General features: G+C 47.5%; 1 protein-coding gene across 3 annotated transcripts in view; it reads right to left on the reverse strand.

Annotated features, from left to right (window-relative positions):
• Window positions 1–1,050: 1,050 nt before the first annotated feature.
• The window catches only part of ZNF395 (zinc finger protein 395), a 40,600-nt gene continuing 15,070 nt past the window's right edge, over window positions 1,051–26,580 (reverse strand). For all 3 annotated transcript variants that reach the window (XM_014789912.2, XM_014789913.2, XM_087437374.1), the window contains exons 2-10: window positions 15,418–15,664; window positions 13,714–13,946; window positions 11,749–11,858; window positions 8,943–9,178; window positions 8,342–8,442; window positions 7,287–7,569; window positions 5,859–5,951; window positions 4,876–4,979; window positions 1,051–4,589 (exon numbers count right to left, since the gene is read on the reverse strand). In XM_014789912.2, coding sequence (XP_014645398.1) covers window positions 4,478–4,589; window positions 4,876–4,979; window positions 5,859–5,951; window positions 7,287–7,569; window positions 8,342–8,442; window positions 8,943–9,178; window positions 11,749–11,858; window positions 13,714–13,946; window positions 15,418–15,651 — 1,506 coding nt within the window. In that variant the 5' untranslated portion in view covers window positions 15,652–15,664 and the 3' untranslated portion in view covers window positions 1,051–4,477. The remainder of the gene's footprint in view (window positions 4,590–4,875; window positions 4,980–5,858; window positions 5,952–7,286; window positions 7,570–8,341; window positions 8,443–8,942; window positions 9,179–11,748; window positions 11,859–13,713; window positions 13,947–15,417; window positions 15,665–26,580) is intronic.

Raw genomic sequence — 26,580 nt, forward strand, 5'->3', positions numbered from 1 at the left:
CACAATACCCCAACTTCTCTCTCCTCTCAGCCCTTCAAACACCAGCTTGGTGTCTCCTGTTGGTCAAACCCAACTGAAAGCCAGAAAGTTTGAGGGTCCTCGGATTAAGCCGGAAGGCCCAGGGCTGCAAACGGAGAATGTCCAGCTCAAAGGGAGTTACCTGATTTGAGGGGGCTTGGGCAAACTGCAGTAGAGCAGTGAAGTCTCTCCGGGACTTTCTTAGAGAGATGCAGGTGGGGCAAGGACAAAGGGAAAGTGGAGGAGGAAGCCCTCTGTTCTGCCCCAAGGCGAGGAACAAGGCCAAAGGCAGCCTCCCACACCCGCTTTCCAGGCTGCCGAGCTCGACCAACTCCTGCCGAGGTCAAGTCCCGGGGTCTGCTCAGAGCAGCATCACCCTCACCGTCAGGCGCTCTTAGTGGTCCCTAAACCTGTGCCCAGAGACGCCTGATGGTCCCAACACTAAAGGGTGGATGTTGCTTTCTGCTTCCAACACCCTTCCCACCTAGGCCAGCTTTTAATTAGCCATTTGGGCCAGCACAATACATAGAATCGATGAATTCAGGGAGTGGCCTGTGTTGGTCCCTAGGGTCAGAACACATTCCGTAAGTCGAGTGTGACTTATTTTCTCCTAGGTCACTTGCCCACTCCCCAACAAACCCAGGAATATGGCCAAGAACATGCTCCCAATTGTCAATATAAGCAGTATAGAAAATAGTTACTGCCTGGATTACAATCCTTATGCCATTATTTCCCAGTTTATGACCTTGGGCAAGTTATTTAACCTCTGTGCCTCACTATCCCTTCTGTAAAATGGAAATAATAACAGTATTCCTTCATAGGGTGATTCAGGTGATCCGTGTAAGCACTGGTTATTCAGGTGATCCGTATAAGCACATGGAGCTTACCTGCTCCATGGTGATGTCACCTACTGTTATTATAAGCAAATGAATGTGCCCACAGTGTGACATGCTATCATTTGTTTAACACCAAGGACAATGATAATCTTATCCTTTGCAGGGGGAAGGGGCAGAGCAACAGGCACACATTAAATCAGACAATGTACCATTTTATTCCTTATAAAATATATTTCATATTGTTGCTGTAAAAACATTACATTTCACATTTTTTAAAAAATTTTTTTAACAGTAAAAATAATACTTGGAAGACAGCTGGGAGAAAAGGCGCCAATAAGACAAAATTCACAGATGGGATTTACTCCCTCTTCTCTGTTTTTTTTTTGCCCCTAGTAAAGTCAGAACCTGGGAGGACCAGAAAGTAACAGGACAGATTTCTTCAAACAAATCAGAGCTTCCAAATCTAAATTAATAATGTCCTCCAAGGAGTCAAGCTATAGGCTTACTATCACAATGTGGACATTGCTCAAAATGCTCTCTGAAATTACAAAATTGCTTTCACAGCCAGCTTAAAAGTCACATAACTAAATCCAAGTTATTTTACTCGCTGGTCAGTCCTTGTGCTTTGCACCTGTGACCTCACCGGGTCACAGACATTACTCGCTGGACTTGCTCTTGCTGAATGAGCGTGGGTGCAGGCTTAGCATCATTAAGGCTGTTCAAAGCAGGCACCACCGACTCCGAAGGTAATTCCAAGAAATCTTTTCAATGAGGGTAACATCACTGGAATAGTTTCCCAAGATAACTGCTTTGTAAATCAGTCCTGTTAGTTTCATATGTACACCTGTGGCATCTTACCTTCTAGCAGATTCTGCTGCCCAGGTGGGCTGGGAAGTAGGGAGAGAGACAGAGATGAAGAAAACAGGCGTGATGGCTGGATCAGCTCACAAACCACCCCACCGTCCAAGAAGAAACAGATGGGGAACCCCAAGGACAGACCACCTGTCAAGAACCAACACAACAGCCACGAGATGGAGGAGCGGCAGGAGCACGGCCAGGGGAGGCCACCACCACCAGGAGGGAGAGGCACAGATGTAGACAGGGACAGCTGCACCAAAACAACAATAAAACCACCTCAGTTTCCAAACTGTTTCATCAATTTCTTCTTTCTCTCTCGCTTTTCTGCCCTGTGTACCAATAACACGAAAAGCCCACCTCACTTTGAGAAAATCTTTTTATACATCCAGTTACATCTACACGATCCAAACTGAGGGGAAAAATTAACACAGCTTTTCTAAGGGCCAGACTCAGCAAGAGTGCTGATTGAGAAGGGAAGGGAAGACACGGCTGGGCAGAGTCCCCGAGTCTCACACGCTCCCTCCCCTCCCCATAAGACCTGAAGATGGACGACGTGGCAAGTGAGCAGAGTCAAGACAAGCAACAACCTGCTGTCAGCTTTTAATTCTCAGGAAGGTTGAAGGGACAGGAAGAAGAACCCTGGGCCACCTCTTGCTGGTCTGGCTTCCAGCTTTACCAAGGGACAGATTCCACATATTTTTTTACTAAGTTATAAAAATATACCCCACCACCACCAAAGACACCATGCATAAGAGTGTCTTACCCTCTGTCACCAAACCCAGGTCACTAACACCCTTCACAGCATCAGGCCCCTAGTAGGTTTGCAGGTTTTCTAATACTCAACGAGCCTCGGATTGAAAAGCATCTGCACCTTTCCCACGTGAAGTGGCCAAAGGAGCTTCAATAGCCAGGCATTTCCACCCAGGACCAAGAGGACGGCCTTGATTAGAGCCAAGGGGTGGACGCTGCTGCCCGGTCCCCCCGAAACAGGTGGCGTGGTGGGATTCCCTGAGCCCCTGACATCTGGGACGTAGGTCCAGAACCGATACCCAAGACAGCCGGGCACTGGGTGGTCACGTTCAAGCAGGCCCTGAGGGTCCCCAAACAAGTCACACTTAGAAATAAGGCGAGGTTCCCACACAAAACTGTGCCCTCCCTTCAGGACTCAGCACGCCCAGGCTTTCTTAATCATTGGTTAACATGGCATAAACCCCCCGCATCTCCCTCCTTCTCATCAAGAACAGCTTTGCTTATTTACCTTCCAAGCAATGCAGTTCAGGCTGCTCTCAATTCCTGAGGTCTCCAGAAACACCAATGGCTGCAACACCAGGAGCTGCTAACCCAAGCCCAGCTCCTCCTCACGGGACCTCCTTAGGACTAGTCAACCTTCCCCATCCCACCTTCAGGCAAGCAACAGTGCCCAGCAGGTCTCTGGGAAGGTTACACCCATCAGACTGACCCTCCTCATTACCCGGACTGGACCAATACTGGTAAAAAAAAAAAAAAGTCGAGAACCCTCTTGCATTACCTGAAGAGTCCTGTCCTATTTGTCACCTTAGGAAGAAGATCAGATTGCCCCCAAAAAGGCAGGTGAGCCAATGGAACAATCGGGGACCTGTCAACTCCCTCTCCCTCGTGGGGCCACGCTGCCATTTACCTTTCCATCGTTTCTCTTCCCTCTCCCTCCCCCGTGCCAGCCCCACCTGCAGCCTTGGGAGGGAAATGGGAAAATCCCTGGTGAAACCAGGGACAAAGGAACTTCCTACAAGGTCTCTCATCCAAATAAAAGGGAACTTTAATCAGATAAAGGCTTCTGAATACACCATAAAAGAAAATAAAGTGTTCTAGAGGTGTCATTTCCATAACTGGAGGGAGGGAACGTCAATGCCCTTGGGGAACAGCAGAGAGCTTTCACAGATACTAAACCCTCTAGTTTTTCCTCAAGGAAAGAGGAAAGGATGGTCAAGGTAGTGTTTAACTGCCACATTTCAAAAAGTGAATTCTGACTAGCCTTTTGGCTCAGCTATTTGGGGGACAGTCTTTAAAAACCTATTAGTCTGGGCTTTGAGAAGAAGCCATACAATATTTGTTGGGATGCAACCCAACGTCTTGGGAAACCCAGATTCAAATAGTCGTCACCAAGAAAGGCTTCTCCTTTTACTTTCATGGAAGCTGCTCGGTGGGGACAAGCTCTCCCTTCTCCCAGATTCAGGTGGAGAAGAGGGGCCGGCTGCACCTTAAAAAGCGCCCAGATACCCCTCACTCTGCCCACCCCATCCATGGCAGGTCCTGCTCTCTGAGTCACCAGCCAGAAACTCTTTTTAAAAAATAAAGTAAATTCAGCTTGCTCACAGTCCTTTCTGGAAGAGTTGAGAAAGCAAAGAATTCACCAACTCAGCAGGAAACAGAATGAGCTGTTCCTTCTTTTGATGCGTACAAACTAATCCCCTAGAGAGCTGGGATGTGGGAAAGGGGAGTAATTAATTCTTTGGTCTCTGGTTCGCTGCAGAATACCCTTGGTCAGTTTTGGCTCTCTCCTATTTTAGGGGGAAAAAATATTTTCCTTTCTTTTTTTAAAAAATGAAATGTTCCCACAAGGGAGGGAAAAATGTTTTAAGTATTAAACCTTAGCCAATAGAGCCCAAACTCCCAAGGCCCGCTCTTTATCTTTCAGGTTTCTGCTGAGGGCTTGTGGCACGTCTGCCTTTTGTCATCTGGCTGCCGGTCAGGGCCAGGAGCAAAGAGGACGAGCAAGCTGGACAGGTTCAGTCCAGGAAGCGTTGGCAGGCCTTCTTCCAGCGGCAGGCTGTGCACCACTGGTCCCGGTGCTCAATGCCATACACTTTGCGGCACTTCTTAGCCTCCCCGCGGGCTTTCCTGCCAGAAGAGAGCAATGAGGGTTCAGTCACGTGCTGGTGGCTAGAGCTGGAGAGTGGCCCGGCACGATGCTGTGCAAACAAGCAGACGTTGGAAGGGGTGGGAGCCAAAGGGCCAGAAGACTGAAAGCCTCCCCCAGCATCCAGTGTGTCCTCCCGCTGGGCTCCCCCGGGGGACTAACCCCTAACACTGGAAACTAGGGTCCGGTGGACTCGGAGGCCACACTTGCAGTATAGATGGCGGGTACAGAAGCCAGAAGGGAGGCCATGGGAGCGGACAGTCTCACCTGGCGCTGCTCTGGGCCCGGGGTGGAGATGTGACAATCAGGTGAGATTTCATCGCAGGTGGTGGCTGCTGGGGCTCGCTGAAGCTTAGCGACCGGCTCCGAACCTGGGCACGGGAGAGGGGCCGTAAGCACTGCCATGAGCATGAGGGCAGTAGTGAGAGGTGAGAGAAGCATCCTACAGGACAGTCGGCCACAACTGCCAAGCCCCTCCTTGTGCCAGGACGCCAGGACGCCCTCTCTGGAAGGATATCGCAGGGAGAGGTGAGCAGGGGCCAGGGAGGGAAGGGAGGGTGGAGAGTGAGGAGCAGGCCTCTAAGCCACGCTCGTGATAGAGCAGGGGCCACAGAAAACGGAGCCACTTGACCTGGCCACCTCGTGGGCTGCTCTCTGCAGATTTAGATGGAGTCACCATACGTGGAACAAAAGGAGGGACTGCACTCCCTCAATGGTACCTCTGGGTATTTAGGTTTTACAAAGTGTGAAATCTTCCTGTAGGAGATATTTAAGACTAGAAGCCACTGTGTGTGGTTCAAAATGACTTCCAAATTACTCTAGTTCGAGGCAAATAACCTAAGGCACTGGTCCACAGTGGCCTCGAGATTTCTGATCTACCCCACACAGCCCCCACAAGCTCCTATCTTCTTCCCTGCTCACCCTCTTCCTCTCCAGATTTCCCACATTCTCTCCCTTCTTCTCTGCTCAGCGTTTAAACCTTAACACGCACCCACAGACACCCAGAGCTAAATAGGGCACTGACCCTGGCCTCGCCTCATGATTTTCTTGGCAATAAACTTGCTTGATCTAGGTACTTCTTCCTCCTAAGAGGAGCTGTGACCAGCTGGGGAGTGCTGGGCAAAGGCGAGAGTGCATGGAGATCTTCAAGACGTTTGGGTGCTGGAGACAAGTGCGGAGAGACAGAAGAGCCCTCGGCTTGTTCCAGGGCCCCCAGAAGTGCTGACAGGCTCGGACACAGGCACACTCACCGGAGAGAGGGAGGAGGCCGTGGAGGGGGCGGCAGCCCAGCTAATACTGGTATAGATGTGTGGCGAGACAGGGATCTGAAAGGATGGCAGGGCCTGCAGGAGAAAAGAGTGTCAGCCTAGGTTCCAGCTCAGGAAGCTCTCAGAGTCCACCCATTGTCCCTGCAACTTCACAGTCCCCAGCAGAAGGTGTGTCTCTGACTGGAAGATGCTGGGACATACCAGAGTGCTCTTCCCAAAAGAAATATCAGATACCCAATTCTTTGAAAGAGTATCCTTGGTCCCAGGCTCCAATCTTTTTTTGAAACCCTTCTCTCAGAGCTAGTTTACATACCAGCCTCGTGACTTAATCATCACGACAGATTAACTTCATGGCTGGATCATCTACCAAGAACACACTACAGGCAGTTCCCCAAATGAGTCCAGAAGCCATCTGAGCACAGGTGGTATTGCTGCACTAAGGGTATGGTATCCCCAGGCAACTACTTGGAAGTAGCAACACTCTCCTGGATGTTTGGGTTTAGGTCTATTTGTAAAAACACAGCCGTACTCTCCAGGCCCCATCTCACAGGGTCAGCCACCCACCTGAAGGGCCACCTGAAGTTGGCCAAACATGAAACAGCTAAGCAACCACTCATTCTAGTGAGAAGGAGAGCTGGCTCATTTTGTAAAGCCTTTCTGATTGAAAGCACTGCTTTTTAATTACTAACTTGCAAATCAGCCTAGAGTCTGATAAAACCACGTTGCAGGCATAAAAGGATTTTAAGAAAAACTGGCACACAGCGAGCTGTGCATTCACCTTCCGCATGCAGTGAAGACCATCCTAAATGTCACCCCCTCTGTGACAACGTTACCAACCACGTGGACACAACACCTTGGTCTTTCTTGTACCCACAACAATTTCTCATGCCTCTAGTAAGGTACTTTATTATAATTAATCATAGTTACATATTCATTTCTCTCTCCAGCTAAACCATGCACTTCACAAGGTCAGGGCCTATGTCTTATTCTGTCTGAAAAGCTTAGCCCGACGCTTGACATCCATTCCAAAAATGTGATTGTTTATTAATGTAACATAATTCTAGGAACTAGGGATTTGCTCTGGGAAGCCCAAATACACTACTCCGTCCCCTTTTATCACTGGAGATGTAACAATTCCCCAGTCCAAATCTATCAAATCTATCAACCTGGTTACTCAGATTCAGCCCCAGATTTCTAGGAACCACTCATGAGAGCCACCGATGCAGAACTCTGGAATTCTCACATTTATTGAATGTGAAGTCATTTTCCTTTTCTTCCTTGTAGAAGTTAGAGATGAGCAATTTAGCTAAAGGGCTCAGGCTTCAATCACGGTGGTCAGTGGCCTGTGATGAGACACTGAATGTCCTCACGGCCACAAGGCTGAGTTCCCAGCGTGCCCCAGCCCCGTACCTGGTACGCATGGTCAGCCTGAATGTGCCAGAAGGAGCCAGGAGCTGACTTGCTGAGAGCACCAGAGGGCAGGTAAGACTCCAGGCCAGGGTGTTCCGGGCCTGAGGCCTGGGCTCTGGGAGGAGGTGGTGGAAGAATGGCAAGGGGTGAGCTGCTCACGCTGGGGGGGGAAGCTGGGTCAGCTGTGGTGGTGCCAACAGCAGCAGTAGCTTCCTCCTTCATCTGCACCTCTGTGTAGTAGAAATCCTCCTCCCGCTTGAACTGGTCAGAGTCCACAGTGTCCCTGTGTGGGAGGGAGATGCGGTGACAATCAGGGACAAGTTACCTGAGTTCAAACACAGGGGAAACCGAGGCACAAGAGGGAGTACTTGCTCAGGGCCACCCCGCAAGTCAGGGAAGGAGCCCATGAGAACACCCAGGAGTCCAGCTTCTGATGCGGTGTCGCAGCAGATTACGTGCTGGCACAGCAATGGGAACTGCTTTTCCTGGCACCGAAGGCTTCTCCTCTCACAGAACATGTGTGCATCTCTCCTCCTGCAGGAGTTGTGTGACTCCGAGCTCTGCCACGGGTCCTCTCTGGGCCCCAGCTCCTTGCGCTCACACTCTCCTCTCAAGGGAAAGGGGTGTGAGTCAGATCCCTCTGCCACGAGCAGCCCTGGCTCCAGGGGGTCAGTGCTAATGGAGCCCCGGCTCCCTGAGGGGAAGCAGAAGTGGAGCTCACAACAGGGTCTCACCAAATTACCCTATTTCTACTGAGAACCAGAACATTTTGCTTCCTGCAGTGAAGCAAGAAGACGCATCTACAAGATGGATGGAGCTCCCTTCCCATGAACAGCATCAACCTTCACCACGATGGGAGGGTCCTTCCTTCCCAACAAAGATCTCTTTCCAGTGGGCTATTATGCTGGGCCCCAGGGACCAGGGATAGGCAGCACGTGGTGTTCTCAGCAAGCCATTCTCTCGGAAGCATCCCAGGACGCAGGTCACGGGGAGTCAGCAGGCTGGAGGAACACCTGCCTGGTACCCTCGGCAGCGGCCCGGGGCTCCACACCTACCCCAGGTGGAGGGCTTTCACGTGTCGTTTGATGCCCACGATTGAGCGCAGAACTTTGCCACAGTTGGGCCACAGGCATTTGTACATCACCTTCACAGAGTTCTAGGGGGAAGGAAGATGGGTAATTGGGGCATGTTCCTCTCACTCATCCCCCCTCTCATCCTCACCCAGTGGGGACTTCCACTGTCTTCAAACAGAACCCAACAAAAGGCCCTAGGGAAGGTGTCCTCTGGGGCCAGAGAAACTGACAAGCAGGGGCAGAGAGCCTGGACCCGGGAGACGGTCCTGGTGGCCAGCGGCAGTGCCTGGCGCTGTGGGAAGACCCCACTGGAGGCCTCTCGTGCACAGGCCTCTGTAGGAGTGCAGGAAAGAAGGCAGAGACTGGGGCAGAGGTGACAAGGAAAAGGAAGTGGCATTAAAGGGGAGAATAGGCTCCTAGGACTATCATGAGATCAGAAGCAGCAAAGGGAAACTGCAACGGGATGGAGCCCAGGAACACCTAGGACCTGTGGGGGCCCTCCCCTCCACGGCTGGCCAGCTGGCTGGTCCTCACTGACGTCAGTGCCTCCTGCCCAAGTTCACGCTCACACCACACCATGTACCTTTCTTTTGCGTGGAGCTGGTTCATCCAAGAGGAAAGCATCCTGATCGGTCTCAAATCCATTATCAGTTTGGGGAGAACCAAAGGCGTCCCCCAAATACTTGGGGCTGGCCTGGGGGTGGGGGGGCGAGGGGGTGGAAATGCCGCTGCTCCCGCTCCAGTGCCCGCTGGTGGTGCTGCTGCCGCTGTCAGACACATCCCCACTCTCCTTCCACGGGTCACAGGCCGCGCGGGAAGCTGGCCGGAGAGAAGACAGGGGACGCTCATGGGCCTGTCCCAGGGCAGGGGGTCTGGCACAGCCAGCCCAGGTGGGAGACCACGAAATTCTAGTTTGGAGTCTGAGTTCCTGAATCCAATTCGTGGCTCTGGCCCTGGCTCTGCCTGGTTTGGCCACTGCAGGGACAAGGGAGACACCTTCCCTTTCCAAGCTGCGGTACAATGAGGAGTGGGTCCATTCATTGCCTTGCTCTGCTCTGGAGAACACTTCCTACCACAGCTTGATACTCATCGACCAAGCAATGCATAATGCAACTTCATTTTGTGTATTATTAACAGAAAGAGAACCTAATTAAAATGTATTTCTCACCTTATATGTTAAAAAAAAAAAAACAGAGGAGAGTAGGGAGGGGGTAGGGGAGAGGGGCCTCTAGGCCTAACAGGTGGGTGAGAGCTGCACACAGCACTCTGGGGTCCTCGCTACAGGGACCCCTTGGGAAGCTTTCCCCACAGCAGAGCAAGAGGGAAAGGCCAAGTTAAGAGCTTGTGGACCGGCTTTCTTGAAAAATGCCTTTCGATAATTTAAACCCAGGCAAATTTATCAAAACCTCCGTGCGAAAAGAAACCATTCGGCTCTTACAGGAGAGGCAGCATTTACCAGGGTGAGCTGCAGCCCAGGTGGCTCCCGCTTTTATCCAGAAGTAACATATTTGAAGAGGGAAAGACAAGCCCTGAGAGCAATTCAGACTAATCACAAGACAGGAAGCCAGCGCCCGACGTGGCCCTGAATCCGCTGCCCCGCTCCCAGCGTCTTAACGGGAAGAAGATCACAGTGAGACGTGTGAGATCTTCAGTGTTTAAACTGCCTGTCTTCAGGCTGCTTTAGGCCCAACCCAGACTCTTCCGTGCCTAGGACACGGAACGCTACATCTAGCAAGAGCAGGGCTCGGGAGATAGAGGGCAGGTCAAACTGCGGGCAAACCCTACAACACAGCAGCCTTCCAGAGAGGAACCATGTAAACGGCCCAAAGGCTGCAAGCGGCAAATTGGCACACAAAGAAAGAAAAATATAAAACAAAGCAAAAAGTTAGTATCATAAGTTAATCTACAAGTTATAAGATGAACATAAATTACTCTACCTTAGATCATAAGATTTTCTAGGGCAGGGGCAATAGATATTCTACACCACGAAAACAAAGTGCTCCTCTGCAAATGCACAGCAATGAGAGATTACAGTGAACTTTTAAGAAATATGCAGAGGCCGGCCCGGTGGTGTAGTGGTTAAGTTCACGCGCTCTGCTTCAGCGGCCCAGGGTTCGTGGGTTCAGATCCCTGGTGTGGACCTCCACACCGCTCATCAAGCCATGCTGTGGGGGGACTTAAGATCATAGCATATTATCAGTTAGATGCATATTATGTTGGTGAACATGTATGTTTGTGTTATCCATACACACATACACACACAACCTGATGGGAATTGGAGTCAACGATTTTCTTTCCCTTTATGTCACTTTCCTGGATCTTCCTTCTGTTGACCAACCTCCTGAATCTCCTAAACTTGTAGAATTTCCTGAGAACTTAAAATCGACTCCTTTCCTCCCCATTTTGCTTGTGTAGCTCCCAAGCACTAACAGAGCAGGTGTGCAATGCTGTGCTTCACAACCAGGTGCCATCAGACCACAGTGACTACTCCAGCAGCCTGGTCATTGACTACGGCTTTGAGTGAAATAAGTAAGTTTGCTTTATCGCTCCTTTAAGTTTACTTTCTATCTAGGGAGATGACTTATGAGGGATACTTGTAAAGGCCACCTTCCTCCTGTATGTGCTCCGAGCTAACTCCATATTTTCCTACAAACTTTTAAGTAGCTTCCAATTCAGTTAGATCTCACCAATGAAAGTTATTCCCTGGGAGTAAGTCAGGCCAGTCCTATAATGAATTTCAAAAAGAACTTCAGGTTCACTACCAGTCTCATCAAACTAGTAACATCCAGCAACGCTTCTTCCTCCCATATTACTGATAATGTATTTTGAGGTCGCACTAAAGAATTTTTCTTTTAGTTCATAAATTTGCTTTGAAGTCATACTGTCAGTTTGTATTAAGCATTTAGATTTACTTTAGACTTCAGCTCATTTATTTCAGGTCCTGGGCCTGTAGGCCCACACTAATTCACAAGGCTGAATGAGGCACATGGAATGGGGGCATGGATTTTCTGAGGCCACTAGAGGACCATTTAGTAAGTTTCTGCCTTTGTGAACTAAATATTCCTCTACTGGCCTTGCTCAAGCCCCCATTGAAGTACCTCATTCACTTACTCCCACAGAAGAACTTACTCAATTGGCCAGTGTGGCTCAGTCCCATGCTTAATCATCTTCACAATGCACCAGGAAACTTCTCCCCAGATGAGGAAACTGAGGAAAAAGAATGGAAGCATCTAATTCAACGTCACTCAGCCAGTCTGAGGCGCAAGTGAGAAGAGACTCTAGAAACCCTGTTGCTAAGCTGGTGACTGTGGCAATTAACTGCTCCAAGCAGAGGAAGTCAGCCACGAGCCTCTGCCGCACCCAGAACCCACAGGGGCCCCCTTCCTCACCAGAGAAGTTGGCCTCGGCACCAGGAGGACTCTGCACGACTGGGCTGCAGGACAGGGACGTCAGCACCATGGCCGCCATCATCTCATCCATTTCCACTGCATCCGACTTCCTAGATTCAAATGGGTGAGTGCCAAAGGCTGCTTCCCGACACGGCTTGTCACATCATCATCTTACACTTGTGGACTGTCTCCTCCACGCCCCCACTACAATCAACCAATGTGTGCTCAAGCAATATGAGTTAAATAAAGCATGACGGCTTCTCCTCGTTCTTCATGAAAAACACTCATTCTGAATTATGTTTATAATATCAGTCAACTCCAAAGTAAGCAGGATGGTCTTCATCTCACTGCTGACATCCTGAAGCAGCTCCATTCTCCCCTGAATTCCCTTCCTAACTCTAACTTTGCAGTTCAAAATGGAAAATTTTATTTGGGGGAAAGAGAGAAGAGTCAAAGCAATGAAATAAAGCATGGGCATGGAAGACGCCCACTGGAATTCGAAAGGATACTAAAATTACCTTCCTTTCCCCATCTTACATTTAAATTTAAGAGGGAAAAGTTACACTAACCAACTCCTTTCCCCTCCTCCCAAGAAAAATGATGAGGTATTCTGATAGCTTCCGAATGTCAACAGAGCCTATTACATAAGCCAATGAGCAAGTAAGCCAGAAACACTAAAATAAACGTCCCAATGCAAACATCAATGCTTTATACAGCAGAGTTCTATAAAATTTCACATGCAATTTTTTAAAAAATCCATATAAAGTTACCTTATTTGGAAGTAAAATTAGCATGAACTTATAGACAGCTCTAAAGTATGAAAAGTTAGTCTGAAATAAATTTCTAGATGGCTCATCTACTTCAAAGGATTGTATTCATTCATTCTTTACAATTCAGACCAACTAAAATATGTGACTGGGTTTGAAGCAGCTAAACCAAGTCTAGCAATATATTAAACATATCAGCATCCCCTTCTTTGTATGATCTTTGTATTTTTATATTCATAGAATAGCAAAACAAATTCTTTGCCAGCATTCCACTGAATTCACAATCACAAATATCGTTACTCTGGTCTGGTCTCGAGACACTGGGTGTACTGTCAATAACAGTAGTACCCACAGAGAAACAGAACGGAGCTTCACTTCTTGCACACCTTGTATATAAGACAACCTCCACTGGCAGCTTTTCTTTTTAATCTTGAAAGATCAACATACATAGAGTATATAAGATAAAAATTAGTATATATTCTAATAAATATATATTCTAGTAAAATCGTGTCATAAAATTCTAAAGCAAAATATCTAGCCTTCATTCAACATCAATGGTTTTGAATATCTAAGCCAGGGGTCAGCAATCTATGGGCTGTGGGCAGGCATGGCCTGTCGCCTACTTTTGTATGGCTTGCGAGCTAAGAATGGTTTTACAATTTTTAAACGGTTTTAAAAATCAAAAGAAAAATATTTTTCTTGACATGTGATACAGGACAATTATATAAAATTAGAAGTTGAGCATCCATAAGGTTTACTGGAGCACAACATGCTCATTTGTTAACACACTGTCTGTGGCTGCTTTCACCACAGCAGAGCTGAGCAGCTGTAACAGAGGCTGCTTGGCCACAAAGCCTCACATTATTTACTATCTGGCCCATTGAGAACGAGTTTGCTGACTTCTAATCTAAGCCATTTTTTCCCTGTCTCGTGTCATGAAAAACTGAGAACAAATTTTAGTTTAAGCATAAAGGGGGGAAAAATAGCCTTTAACCAAACCAAAGATATACCACCCATAACAGAATTTGGGGAGAAAGGATACCATTCTGGGTTTTTTTACAAGACGCCCTCTCTGTATCCCATCTGTCCAACATCTTGAGAACTAGGACTTCCACATTCTTCCCCATCACAAGGCATCCCACTACCCCATACCTCACCACCCTTATGTCCTTCAGAGCCCAGCTTCTCCCACACAAACCTCTTTGGGACGTCAATGTTCCTGGAGACAGGCCTGTAGGCTGGCGTCTGGGCCCCCTGCTCCAGAGGTGGTGCCTGAGGAACGGGGCCCTGCAGCTCGGCCAGCCACACCTCCTCCGCTTTGCAGCAGATCTGTAACTTCTGATCCAACAGCCAGACAGTCACCTTACCCTCTGCCCAACTGTGCTGTTCCACTAGTCCTGTACATTCTTGGCCCTCATACCACACATAAACCTGGGGAGAGAACAATAGCAACCAGTGGTCAGCACTTGATAGTTCTCACCCCATATGCCCCAAGTTCTGAAGCCAGGACCCACCTGCCACAAAAGGCATTCTCTGACTCATCGTCAATTCAAGCAGATGCTTCCAGGCACCTGCTTCCCACCTGAGCACCCAGACTAGCCACACTGGATTGGTTCTTCCCAAAACAGATCCTTATAAACTCTCTAGACAGAGAAAGTGAACATGTCCATTTCTGGGATTTTTCTCTGAGCTTGGAATCTGTATGTGATTGAAGTTGTTATCATCTTAAAACAGACTGTTATAACTATAAGATGTTTTCTACAAGCGTCATGGTAACCACAAAGGAAAAAAACCTCTAGTAGATATACAAAAGATAAAGAGGAAGGAATCAAAGCATATGACTACAAAAAAATAATCAACAAATCACAAAGGAAGACAGCAAGAGAGGAAAAAAGGAACAAAGAAACTACAAAACAGTCAGAAAACAATTAACAAAATAGCAACAGTAAGGCCTTACTTATCAATAATTACATTACATTAATTATATTACATTAATGTAATTGTATAATTACATTAAATGTAAATGGATTAATTTCTCCCATCAAATGAATTTGGAATCTGTATCCAACCCTCTGATTTCTTGCCCTGCCTTGCCTTTGAAGTCCTGTTTATCCGCTGGTTCCTAACTACTGCCTTGAATTGCCTTACATCTGACACCAAAAAATTGCATTTTTCCCTTCAGAGAATTCTCAGTCTACCTGGGGACAACATAGCAGAGGTGGAGAAGTAGGGTGACTTCTATCAGGGGTACCCAGTAGTTGGTAGGTCGTCTTAACTAATGGGAAGAGAGGCCTAAATAGCACAAGCCTTGGCAGGGAGATAGAAGGTAGAGTCTCTATTTATTGGCCCTTGAGAAGGCAAGGGGAGACACAAGCCCATCCACCTGGATCTAGTGATAATACCAGGCACAGGTGATGATGGGGCCCTGCTACAAGGGGAGAGAACACTGGAAAAGGAAATCCAAATGGCATTCTGACTAAACAAACATCTTTGTCTCTTGAAAATGTCTCAAGGTAGTTCAAAGACACAATCTTATCTGTCTCTTATACCTGAGATTCTTCCCCTTGTTTTTGTAAAGTTGCAAACTGAGGCAGATTAAGAGAAACTGAGCTCTGGCCATGCTTTGAACTGAGGTTCTGAGTAGGCCTATGCCCAGAATGTCAGATGTCAGGTCTTTCCAGCTTTTCCTCCACACAGCACTGGCATGCAGGAGCCTGGGATCTGCTAATGATGGCTCATTTTCTCAGGAAGGCTGCTGTCCAAGGGCCCACATGGCTGCAAGGAAAAGGTCTGTGCGCAAACTGGTGCCCAGAGGGTTTCTGGCCTGTCACTTGGGGCACAGCTGGCCCGCCAGCCCCAAGCCCGAGAAGATCAAACATCATCCACTCAGGGACCAACCTACCTTCTGGCCAGGCTGAAAGGCCACCTGCTGGATGCCTGAGGTGCTGGGAGCCTTAAAGACTTCCTTGGGCTGCTCCTGGCAGGAAGTGTCCTTAGAGGCGAGGAAGGGATGGGGAGCAGCCCCCTCCAGCAGCTCCGCCTGAGCCTCCGAGGGTGGGGCAGTCCCGGGTGGCCCCAACACCCGGGCTCCCAGGAGGGACCGCTTACCAAGGCGCCGGGACAGCACACTGGCCATGCTGCTGCCTTTCCTGGGGAGGCAAAGGGGATACGGAGTCCTTTATCCATTATCAGGAGGAACCAGGAAGCCCTACATGCAGCAGGAGCCCGTGAGCATCCATTAAAATGGATGAAATATTTCAAAGTAACTTTTACAATTTTTTTCTTTTTACAAAAGTAATACCCACACCCCTATGTTCACTGCAACATTATTCACCATTGCCAAGAAGTGGAAGCAACCTAAGTGCCCCTCGACTGACGACTGGATCAAGAAAAATGTGGTATATATATACAATGGAATACTACTCAGCCATAAAAAAAGACAAAATCATCCCATTTGCAACAACATGGATGGGCCTGGAGGGTATTATGTTAATTCACGTAAGCCAGAAGGCGAAAGACAAACACTGTATGATCTCACTCATATATGGAATATAAACCAACACATGGGCATAGAAAACTGTATTGTGGTTGCCAGGGGCAATGGGGGTGGGGGGGTGGGCACAAGGGGTGAAGGGAGTCATATATATGGTGATGGACAAAAACGTACAACCCAAAATTTCACAATGTTAAAAACTATTAAAATGTAAATAAAAAAAAAAAAGTAATACCCAATTCTAGTAGGACATTTAGAAAATACCGATAAACACAAAGAAAAACAAATCACTCAAAAAGCTGCCTCCCAAAGATACCCACTTTCCCTACATAGTACTCCATGCTTTCTTCTATACGTGTATTTACATACCTTCACTCCTATTAAAACAGCATCATAGTTTGGTAAACTGAATTGTCACTTGGTATCTTGTGTAGGTTTTACTATATCATTAAATGTTACTGTATAAAAACACTTTTAGAAGCCACACAGTATTTTCTTAGGCGGACACATCATCACTAAGTTAACAGACCCTTTATTATTGTACCTAAAGGCTATATCCAGTGTTGTGCTGTTTAAACTGCTCTGCCCACAGGGAGCATCTCTGAGCTTAACCTCAGCACACAAACACCAACGACCACTTCCTAGGTCAAGTTCCTCGATGTGATATTGCTAAGTCAAACATGAGGACATCTGTGGGATACCCACAGATTCTCAAGCTCAACTGGCTTCAAAGCTGCAAAGAGCCACCATGAGCCATGCTGCCTCTCCTCTCCTCGTCTCACACCTGAGGAAACTAACGCCGAGAGCTTAAGCAACTTGTCCACAGCAATGAGGGGAGTCGGTGCCACGGCCTGAATGAGATCTGGTCTCCTGACTCCAAATCTAGGTCTCTGAGCTGCCCGCACACCACCTCCAACAGCACCCGGGGTCAGGCCACTAACGCACTCAAGGGTGATGGAAACGTAGGACCACAGCCCTGACTTGAACAAGAAAGACCATTCCAGGCCTCAGTGCATTCATCCCATGATGAACAGGAGCTGTTCTGAAAATGGCATACACCATTCCAGCATGCTCTGAGGTGTCAGTGCACCCCCATCTGTCACACTCCAGAAAGCAGGGAACTGGGTAGGGCTATCCTTGCATTGTTACAGAGGGGAAGAGCTAGGGAGATCAAAACTAGAAACCTTGGGGGGCCGGCCTGGTGGCATAGTGGTTGGGTTCGCATGCTCCGCTTCAGCGGCCTGGGGTTCACAGGTTTGGATCCCAGGCACAGATCTGTGCACTGCTCATCAAGCCATCCTGTGGCAGCATCCCATATACAAAATGGAGGAAGACAGACAAAGATGTTAGCTCAGGGCCAATCTTCCTCAAGCAAAAAGAGGAAGATTGGCAACAGATGTGAGCTCAGGGCGAATCTTCCTCACCAAAAAAAAAAAGAGGAAAAAAAAAAAAAACTAGAAACCTTGGTGTGATGCTTCATTAGTCAAAATCCTCCTGCCTGTGAGGAGGGTCCTAACCACCCTGGCATTCAATGAGCCCCAGGGCTAGGTGGGGCCATCAGAGGTCCTTTGGACCACCCCTTCACCTTCAGAAACCTACACCACTCCAGAAAAGAGGAACTCTATCTTACAGGTCCCTCAGTGATCTAAATCAGTCAACAAGCTTGCTCTTGGGAAATCCCTCCGCTAACCTACAGCCTCCCTGCCAACTGAGATGCAGGGAAAACACAGATCTGTCCTCAGGCCGCAAGGTCAGTCCCCACTCAGAGCCTGTTTCCTCATCTATAAATCACAACGTTAATACTCCCCTCACCAGCACCTTGGAGCAGCAAATGAGAATGGCAGTGCCTGTAGAAGCTCTTCACAACCCATAAAGTGTGACAGAAATGCAAGGTAGCATCATCATGAGGAAGTCCAATCTAGTTCCAGCCTCAGTGGAAATGAACATTTTGGGCACAGCCTTCTAAATAACTCTGTATTAGACTTCACCGTTTGTATTCTTAAAAAGATGATGAACGGTCCCTTGTTTTCCCCATTAGGTAATAAGATCTAACTCCCAGGTCATTGGGAGGGCTCACCTCTGAATACCTCCTCTACATGCAGAGACAGTATACTCATGCCTAACACTTAGGAGTTTCCTATGTGCTAGACTCTGTTCTAAGTGCTGCACTGGCATTCTGTCCTTCCACGGGTATCATCAGCATTCATCCTTGTTCTGCTCTCAAAAAATCAAAAGCTCAGAGAGATTAAGAGACTTGACCAGGGTCAAAGCTGGTAAAAGGCCACAGCAGGGACCCCAGGACCTGCTACCTTCAAAGTCGGTGTTTCTTAGGACTACAGCATGCTCCCCCTCCTCCTTCCAGATACGCTCTGCCTGGGACTCATGACCTATGGCCTCTACCTCCCCGTTCCTCATCTCCTCTGACTCCACTGACTTCCATCTCTGCCATGTATGTCATGAACCGCCTTCACAAGGTACTGCCCAACCTCCCAAGAGTCAAGCTTTGTGCTCACAACCCCCAAACGCACCCTCCTTGTCCCCAGCCTGCTAGCTACCCTTCTCACCAGCTTCTTTCTTGCCAACTCCTCTCTGAGAAGTGACTTCCACTGGTCGTCTAACAACAGGCCAGAACTCGGCAGCCCCTCCACCACCACAAACCTGAATCCTCTGCTCACGTACAGGGTCACGGGCTGCTTCCCTAGCAGGGGCCCGGCTGCTCCCAGGCCTGGGTCTGCTGGTGGAAGGGGAGGAATCAGACCCAGCACTTTGGAGACTCACCCCGCCTTCCTTCTCCAGAGTGCTCGTGTTCCTCAGCCATCCTGTAATGCATCTCCTCGGGGACCCCTAGCACACTTCTAATCTCTGCTGTTCCAGGTCCTCTGTTCCCACCTACTCATTTATTCAGTTAGTATTTACTTGAGCAATTGATAAATCACATCCATTGGTGCTGTGGCAGGTATAAAAATACTAGGATTTTCATGGACTGCAATACCAGTGCTATTTGCCCACCTGGAATGCCCACCAGGCTAACTCCACCCCAGTCTATTAAGCTTGGCATGTCAAGAGACTGTTCAAGCCACATTTCTCCTCCCTCCCACCCCGCTTCCCCTGGCCGCACTCACACCAGAAGAAAACTATCACCACAGCTATGGGTTCACACTTTCTTTGAACAGATCCGTAAACCGTCTTTACTTTTTACCCTTGTCCAAAAGTACCTCAGGGCTCTGTTTGGGTCTCATGTCATCTCCACCTCTCCCAAACCCTAGCCTATTTCCCAACCGTTTCAGCAAATTATGCTAAGCAAACATCTCCACAATAACAAGAGAGAAATGGGAAAGATACGTTTAAAAGAAAATAATAAAGTTGCAAATACTGAGGAAAATATTTACAAGTGTTTTACTCAGAACTTCAAGGGCTAGAATCAGATGGCATGGTATCTCCACCACAAATCCCCTAGAAAGCAAAGAAAAGGCAGGAAAAAGGTTGGAGTCATAGCATCCTACAGTGTTCCTGCTATCTGGTGATTCGATATCCAGCAACACTATTGGAAAGCTTTATAAGAATAAAAAGGAAGAAAAATGTAGGGAGGAAATTCTTTACCACTACAAAAAAAAATGTATATATAAGCTAACTCGGTTTTAAAAATTCAGTCACCTACCTTCATCCTTGAAGTCTCAAGCCAGAAACAAGAACCCCTGACTCGCAGTTTAATTTCCTCGAGCTCCTAAGAGCCAGAGGTGGAGCCGCACTGCCACTGAGAGACATCAGATGGCAGCACCCATCCAGAGAAAGAAACAGCCCTCTTCTCGACCAAAAAACATGGCGGCCACCCCCACTCTCCTCAGCAGGATGTTTGAGGTTTCTACCACTAAAAATGAACACAGGGTAGCATTTCCAAAATTCCTGGCTTCCAATCTCCAGACGGAGCCTGAAATATTTGGCTAACAGACTCGGACGATGTTTTTGAAACCTTTTTCCTTCTTTCTTTTTTAATTTAAAGAATATTTTTTATTTCATTTGTGAAGCCTGCTGGATTTGCACAAAGTTGGGGAACCAGCCCTCTTCCGGCTTGTTCCCACGTGCATTTCCTTTCCTTCTCTGGCCTTTCTCCTTTAACTGGCCTGCATTCCACACTGAAATACATTTTATTATTTGCTTTATTTTTAGGACACCCAAATCTTAATTTTTAAAAGCAGAAGAGAAAGAAGGAAGGGAAACTGCCTTTATTAAGCGCCTAATCGGCACTAGCTTTCAAAAATTATATCTAATTTAATTCTCAGAACTACTTGAGAGAAACACACCATCTTTGCTTTCTGATAAGGAAACTGAGCCCCAAGGAGGTTCAAATGCTGAGGCTACACAAATAGGAAGCTAAGCCCTGGGCATTGAACCCCTGTCTGTCTGGTGTCAAAGGTCACAATCCTGCCATTATTCCAGTGGATATGGAATCTCTCAAAATAAAACACTCAGTTAAGCTGCTTGTTATCTATATAGTATTCTTTTTCCTACGTCTGAACTGTAATAGGAAAAAACTTCCCGATCCTGTCTCGACTTTCATTTCCTCGTGCACTTTCTTTCCTTGAAAATCTCTTCTCCACCTGTATCTTAGTCTCCTACCTAAGGAAGTCAATGTTTATAAAGGTCAATGTTTTAGTCGGACCTTGTTAAAGCAACAGTCCAAGTCACTGTTAATCATTTCGTGGCTTGGGAAGACCTGTATACACATATTGCCCTCTGACAGGGCACAAAGAGAATGTAATCAATCTCAAAAGTTAAGGAAAATTTTAGCCAAGTTTATACTGAGGATTGATAGCATGGAAGAGAAAAACACAAATCTAGACTAAATGTAAGCTGGGCAGCATCACCAGGCGTCCATCAGCACACTCATTATGATATGATGGACATGGCTCTCTAGACAACACAATCGACAGAGTCTTTCAGGGATTCATAAGTGAATTAAGAGACCTACAGAAGTCTGCCATGCAGGCGGCTGGGGGAGCCAAGCTACCTGGGGACCCTAGAGTGACTTTCCATGATTGCCTATTACTTTACAGCTCAGTAAAGGGCAAGGGTCCCACCCTTCCTCCTAGCATGCTTCTATCAATTTAACTGTAACTTCCTTCAAACCTCTTTTCTCTGATCTCTCCTTCTATTCACTCCCCTACTGGTTTCTTTCTTGAGAGCTATCAATGATCTATATAAATCAGCCATCCCCTAATTTGCCATATGGTTCTGGTGCAGCAAAGAAAAATCAGGAAACATCTATTTCAGGGTAACAATAACAGTGTTTCAACATGTAGCCAAATACTGCTTTATGATGTTACATTCTCTACTTACGGAATTCCTTGACTGAAACATAAACTTATGCAAAAATCTTTCCTGCTGATGCACAGTTTTAAGACGATCCTGAGCCCTCTGGTTCTTCTCACCTCTACCACTGTCACCAATAGGAGGGGTTGGCTACCCTAGAATATGTATTTGGGTCAATGTCCAAAAGGAGTTAGCCCTTTTCCAGGCTCAGCAAACATATTCTGATGTGCTAATAGCCCTTAATGAGGACATCTGCCATCAGTTAAATAACTGGAACAGACAGACTAAGAAAACAAACCCTCGCTGTGGTTCTGAGTTGCAATTTCTATTTGACATGTGACTGGTGCCGGACAACCACGTCTCAGCACACGCACGTGTGTGCACAGGCTCATGCACAATGGTTGCTCTCTCTACCACCCAGGGACACTGCAGCAAGCCATGACATCACCTAGTGGCACTTCTAGGACACAGGTCATAAGTCACAGTGATTCATTACACAACTAATGGTTTTTGTTTTGTTCTGTTTGTAAGTTGTAGAGAGTGAGGCTTGGAGTAAGACTCCCATTTGCTAAACCTCGGGTGCTTGCTACCTCTGTATGAACAATTTATGGATCAAGGGGAAGGACATCAACTCTCTGCCAAGAGTTCCAGGTTCTCTACTAAACCTCAGCTTTCTATTTTATGATCTCCACTGGTTTGAGAATGATGGCTTGAGTTTTTAGTTCTTTGGCTAATATTTTGCACATGATTTTAATCTTTTATCAGAAAGTTGCCTTTTTTTTTTTTTTTTGGTGAGGAAAATTAGCCCTGAGCTAACATCCGTTGCAAATCCTCCTCTTTTTGCTGAGGAAGATTGGCCCTGGGCTAACATCTGTGCCCATCTTCCTCTACTTTATATGGGAAGCCTCCACAGCATGGCTTGGTAAGTGATGCGTAGGTCCGCACCCGGATCCTATCCCGCAAACCCTGGGCTGGCAAAGCGGAGCTGGAGCGTGTGAACTTAAACACTACTCCTCCAGGCCGGCCCCCAGAAAGTTGCTATTTTTTTTCTCTTAAATCTGTCAAATTTTAACTTAATTTTTTTCAGTGTGATGTTCTAAGCTCATCCAAAGGTCAAAATGTTGCAGCAAACCACATCTCTTATTTTACAACAGCACTCAATGGAGACTAGGATTCCCAAACAATTCATTTTTCAGCAATTCTTAGCCAGAAACGATCACTGTCGAGAGATGCCACGTGCATTTGCAGCATATCTACAATTATATGCAAATGTTTGTGGTCCTCTTAGCTTGCAGGTCACCATTTGAACCCCGTCAAAAGCAAGCTGTCATACCCCACCATCACCAGCCAAATGCTGCCTGGTGGTTCTCAACCCTTATTTCTTCCTAGGGTGCCTTCTTCAGGAGAAGTAAAAAAATACTCACTTCACTGAGCATATATTGACTTCTTCTTCCCAGAGGACTCTCTGCCCAGCCTGGCTTTGAATAGAAACCTCTCTGAAAGTAGCCAAGGGCCTGAGCTAAAACCTCTAAGTCTCTCAAGTTATTTATCAGGCACTGATAAACTATTTTTAAAATATGTGGTATGCATTTTAGATTTTTACAATACAAGCTGAAGATACACAGCAGTGAGCATATCAGTGATTGATTCAATACCATCATTTCTAAATCAGCTGTTCAGAGAAGGACCATTTGGATTCTCAGGGCATTCTAATTATTATCTTTTTCTGAAGATTTTTAAAAACCAGATTACACCACATCAATGTATAATAGTTTAGACTACCAATAAAATTAAAATGATAGACTCAGGATTGACGGGGACCTTAAATGTTGCCCATCCCCCATGCGGGGCTGGAATCCTCTCCACAGCATCCCCCATAAGTGAGCATCCAGCCTTCCCATTATTGTGAGTAATAGAATAATGGAAGGGAAAATAAGGGCCCCAAATAGCAGTGCTATTTTCATACTCCAGCAGATGGGCCATAGAAACACGTCATCTGATCTGGTTACACTGAATTTTCTCCAGCAAATAATAAATGACCCTGATCAACAAACACTTTTGCTATCTGACTGCACAACAGTCATTCAATCAAGTAAAAGAGACGGTTCTGTTTGCTCTGCTGGCAGGGAGGACAGCGTTTTCACAGCTCTACTCAGGAACAAATTACACTTCCCCTGCCTTCACACCTAGCTCCCCATTGCTTTCAAAACCACCAGCGCTTGTTGGTTGCTCCATCGTGCACACACGACTCTGTATGAAACAAGACAATTCTCAGCACAGTACGTGGCACCTAGTTAGGGCTCAGGACTCTGTAACTATTTCTACTAGTATTAACAGGACTGCATCTCCCTTGGACTGTAAGCCCTTTGAGGGGAGAGACCATATCTCTTATCCCATCAGATTTATCATTTTAAATAGATGATATTCCCACGTGTGAGGACAGCCCCAGATTCAAAAATAATGGGTTATAAGAAATACTTGCTGCTTGCTTGCCCTAAAATGAAGGCAGAGGTACCAAAAGCAAGACTAGAGTTTTAAATAGTGTTCAAACTTGGTTTTAAGACAGTAGTGTTTTCTTGAAAACAGGGAGAGAATACCTATATAATGAAGTAGGTATAAGTAAAATTGTGTGTATAAATGTGCCATGAGGTGGAAAGGTTATCTAGCACTGTTTCTGAACATGCGGGGCGGGGGGGGGGGGGACGGTGAGCACGTATGCACGGGTATACCTGTGGGTGCGTGCACTGTGGTTAAACCGGATTTGAACTGTGCTAAAACTACGTGAGAGTTCCCGAAGGCGGCAGGGAGATGGACAACTGCTGACTTGGCATTTCACTCAGAGCTGCCGGAAGGAGCTGAGTATCTCCAGGAGAACCAGCAGCTCTCTCTAGTAGTTTTCAGAGCAAGCTTCTAAGAGACTGCTCAAACCACCGACGAATGCCTGAACAGCACTGAGTCCACACTCACTTGAATACACACATTTGGGGGCTTCTTTTTTGTCCTGACCGCCCAGCAACTCAAGAAAACATAGAGCGACAATATAATCCTCATTTTACAGCTCCAAAAACTGAGGTACCTCAAGAAGGTCCCTTATTTGCCCAAGCTAGCAAGCTGCGGCGTTTGCAGCTGTCCTGGCCCCTCCCTGGTCCAGTTCTCTCTTCTCCACAAGTGAAGACCCAGCAGAGGACAGGGTCTCAGGATGGGGGCTCAGGATGGAGGGCTCTGGAGTTCACAGCCCTGATGCCTTACGTTGCCTTGTCTGACCCTCACTATGCTGTGACAAAGAAAGTGGGAGTTTCATTGGGAAGAAGGGATCTATTAGAGGCACTTATAAGAATGAAATGCACAAGACAGCAACACAAGAACCACCCCAAAAATATAAACACGGAGGTGAGAACTTGAAAAACCTAACAACCCAAGGTCCATGAGCAAAAGACCCTTAGTGGTGCACACACCAGAAAGGGAAGCCTGCACAGGAATGATGCCCGAGGTGCCAATCCTGAGACCAACAAAAAGGCTCCCTTATGTTCTCACTCCTTTAAGAAGGCTAACTGGCCAATGAGAACAGGTCTGTCTGGCCAGAAGGGAGGTACCAGGCTTCCGAAGATCAACTTTTAATCCAACTTTTCCCTTTATTCTGACTCCTTAATTAATTATACATGTTTTCTGTTTCAGGATGGGGGGCAACTCCTCACCCTGTCACTCTATCACCCTCTCCTGACAGATTCTGCTCTGCTCTCCCAGGATGGGAGCATTTCTCCCAAAACCAACCGGAATGCTTCTGATGCCCCAGGAGTGCTGTGGGTGAGGGGAAAAGGGCTGGATACCACCGAGGAGCTAAAACCGGCGCATCAAAATGGACACCCAGCATGTGCCAGAGAAGCTAAGCCAAGGCACACTGCAGAGGGCGCTTCTCCTGGGAAAGAGCAGACAGCAGCCAGAGTCGTAGGCCTGTCACCTCAATCTGTGTGACTTGTGACAATTAACCACCATCTCAGAGCCTCAATTTCCTGCCTCACCTGTGAAAAATGAGAACAGTGCCCAGCATCTGGAAGGAACTTAACAGATGTGTTTCCTTCCCCTGTGCCCCTATCTTAGGTGCTAGATAGCTAAATAACACAACAGGCCACTCTGAATGCTTAGTAGCCACTGTCAAGCTGGCATCTGGGAATTGAGGTTATAAAAGGATATTCAACCAGAACCAGTAATACAACCACTGACTCTAAAGGAAATCAAGAAGTTGACCACGGGTGAGCTACTAATTAATTGCAATCACAACAAAACTGATTTCAGCAAGATAGGGGAACCGAGAAATCCAACGTATTCCACTTAGAGGCCTGCTGGCCACAGTGAACCAACCCCACGGCTCAGTCCTTAGAGCTCAACACCATGCCGGCCAGCTTTGCCCCTGCAGCCCAAAGCCAGGGCCTGGCTGCTGCCCGTCCCCCACGTGACCTGGCTGCTCACCTTGTTCTGAGCAGACAGGTCCCGATCCTGCTCTCCTCCCCCAGCAGAAGCCCAGTCTTGGTGCCCCGCCCAGAGCATTCAAGGCCCGCCGCCAAGCCTCCCCGAAGCAGAGCTTGACCGGCCTCTGTGAGCAGCCTGTAGTGCCTACCTCCCAAACCTGTGCCCCACATGCAGATGCTTGGGTCCGGTTCCAGCTGTCCCAGATCCGGATCCAGCCCACACCAGTGCAGACCCACATGGGAAACAATTCAGCACCAACTCACCAGAAACCCAGGGAAAGGGGCACCACAGAACAAAAACATCAGCATTTTAAAAAATCTGCTGATATTGAACACATGTGCCAGGCTCTTGCCGATGAACTGAACAGAATGATTGAGAAGCCCAAGCTTCAGACCCCACCCTTAAAGAACTTTCGGCCCAGGGGCCGGCCCCGTGGCACAAGCGGTTAAGTGCGCTCGCTCCGCTGCGGTGGCCCGGGGTTCGCTGGTTCGGATCCCAGGCGCACACCGATGCACCGCTTGGCAAGCCATGCTGTGGCGGGGTCCCACATAAAGCGGAGGAAGACGTGCACGGATGTTAGCCCAGGACCAGTCTTCCTAAGCAAAAAAAGAGGAGGATTGGCAGATGTTAGCACAGGGCTGATCTTCCTCACAAAAAAAAAAAAACTTTCGGCCCAATTGAGCTCCCACCTGGAGCACACAGCCAGCACTTGTTTATAAAAGCAATTAATATGCTCCAGAGCCACATTCATATATTGTGCTGTATAGTTAGATGAATGAAACAGAATTGGCTCCT

This window comes from Ceratotherium simum, chromosome 12, assembly GCF_057802395.1.
Source record: "Ceratotherium simum simum isolate JZ-2026a chromosome 12, ASM5780239v1, whole genome shotgun sequence".
Taxonomy (NCBI): Eukaryota; Metazoa; Chordata; class Mammalia; order Perissodactyla; family Rhinocerotidae; genus Ceratotherium; species Ceratotherium simum.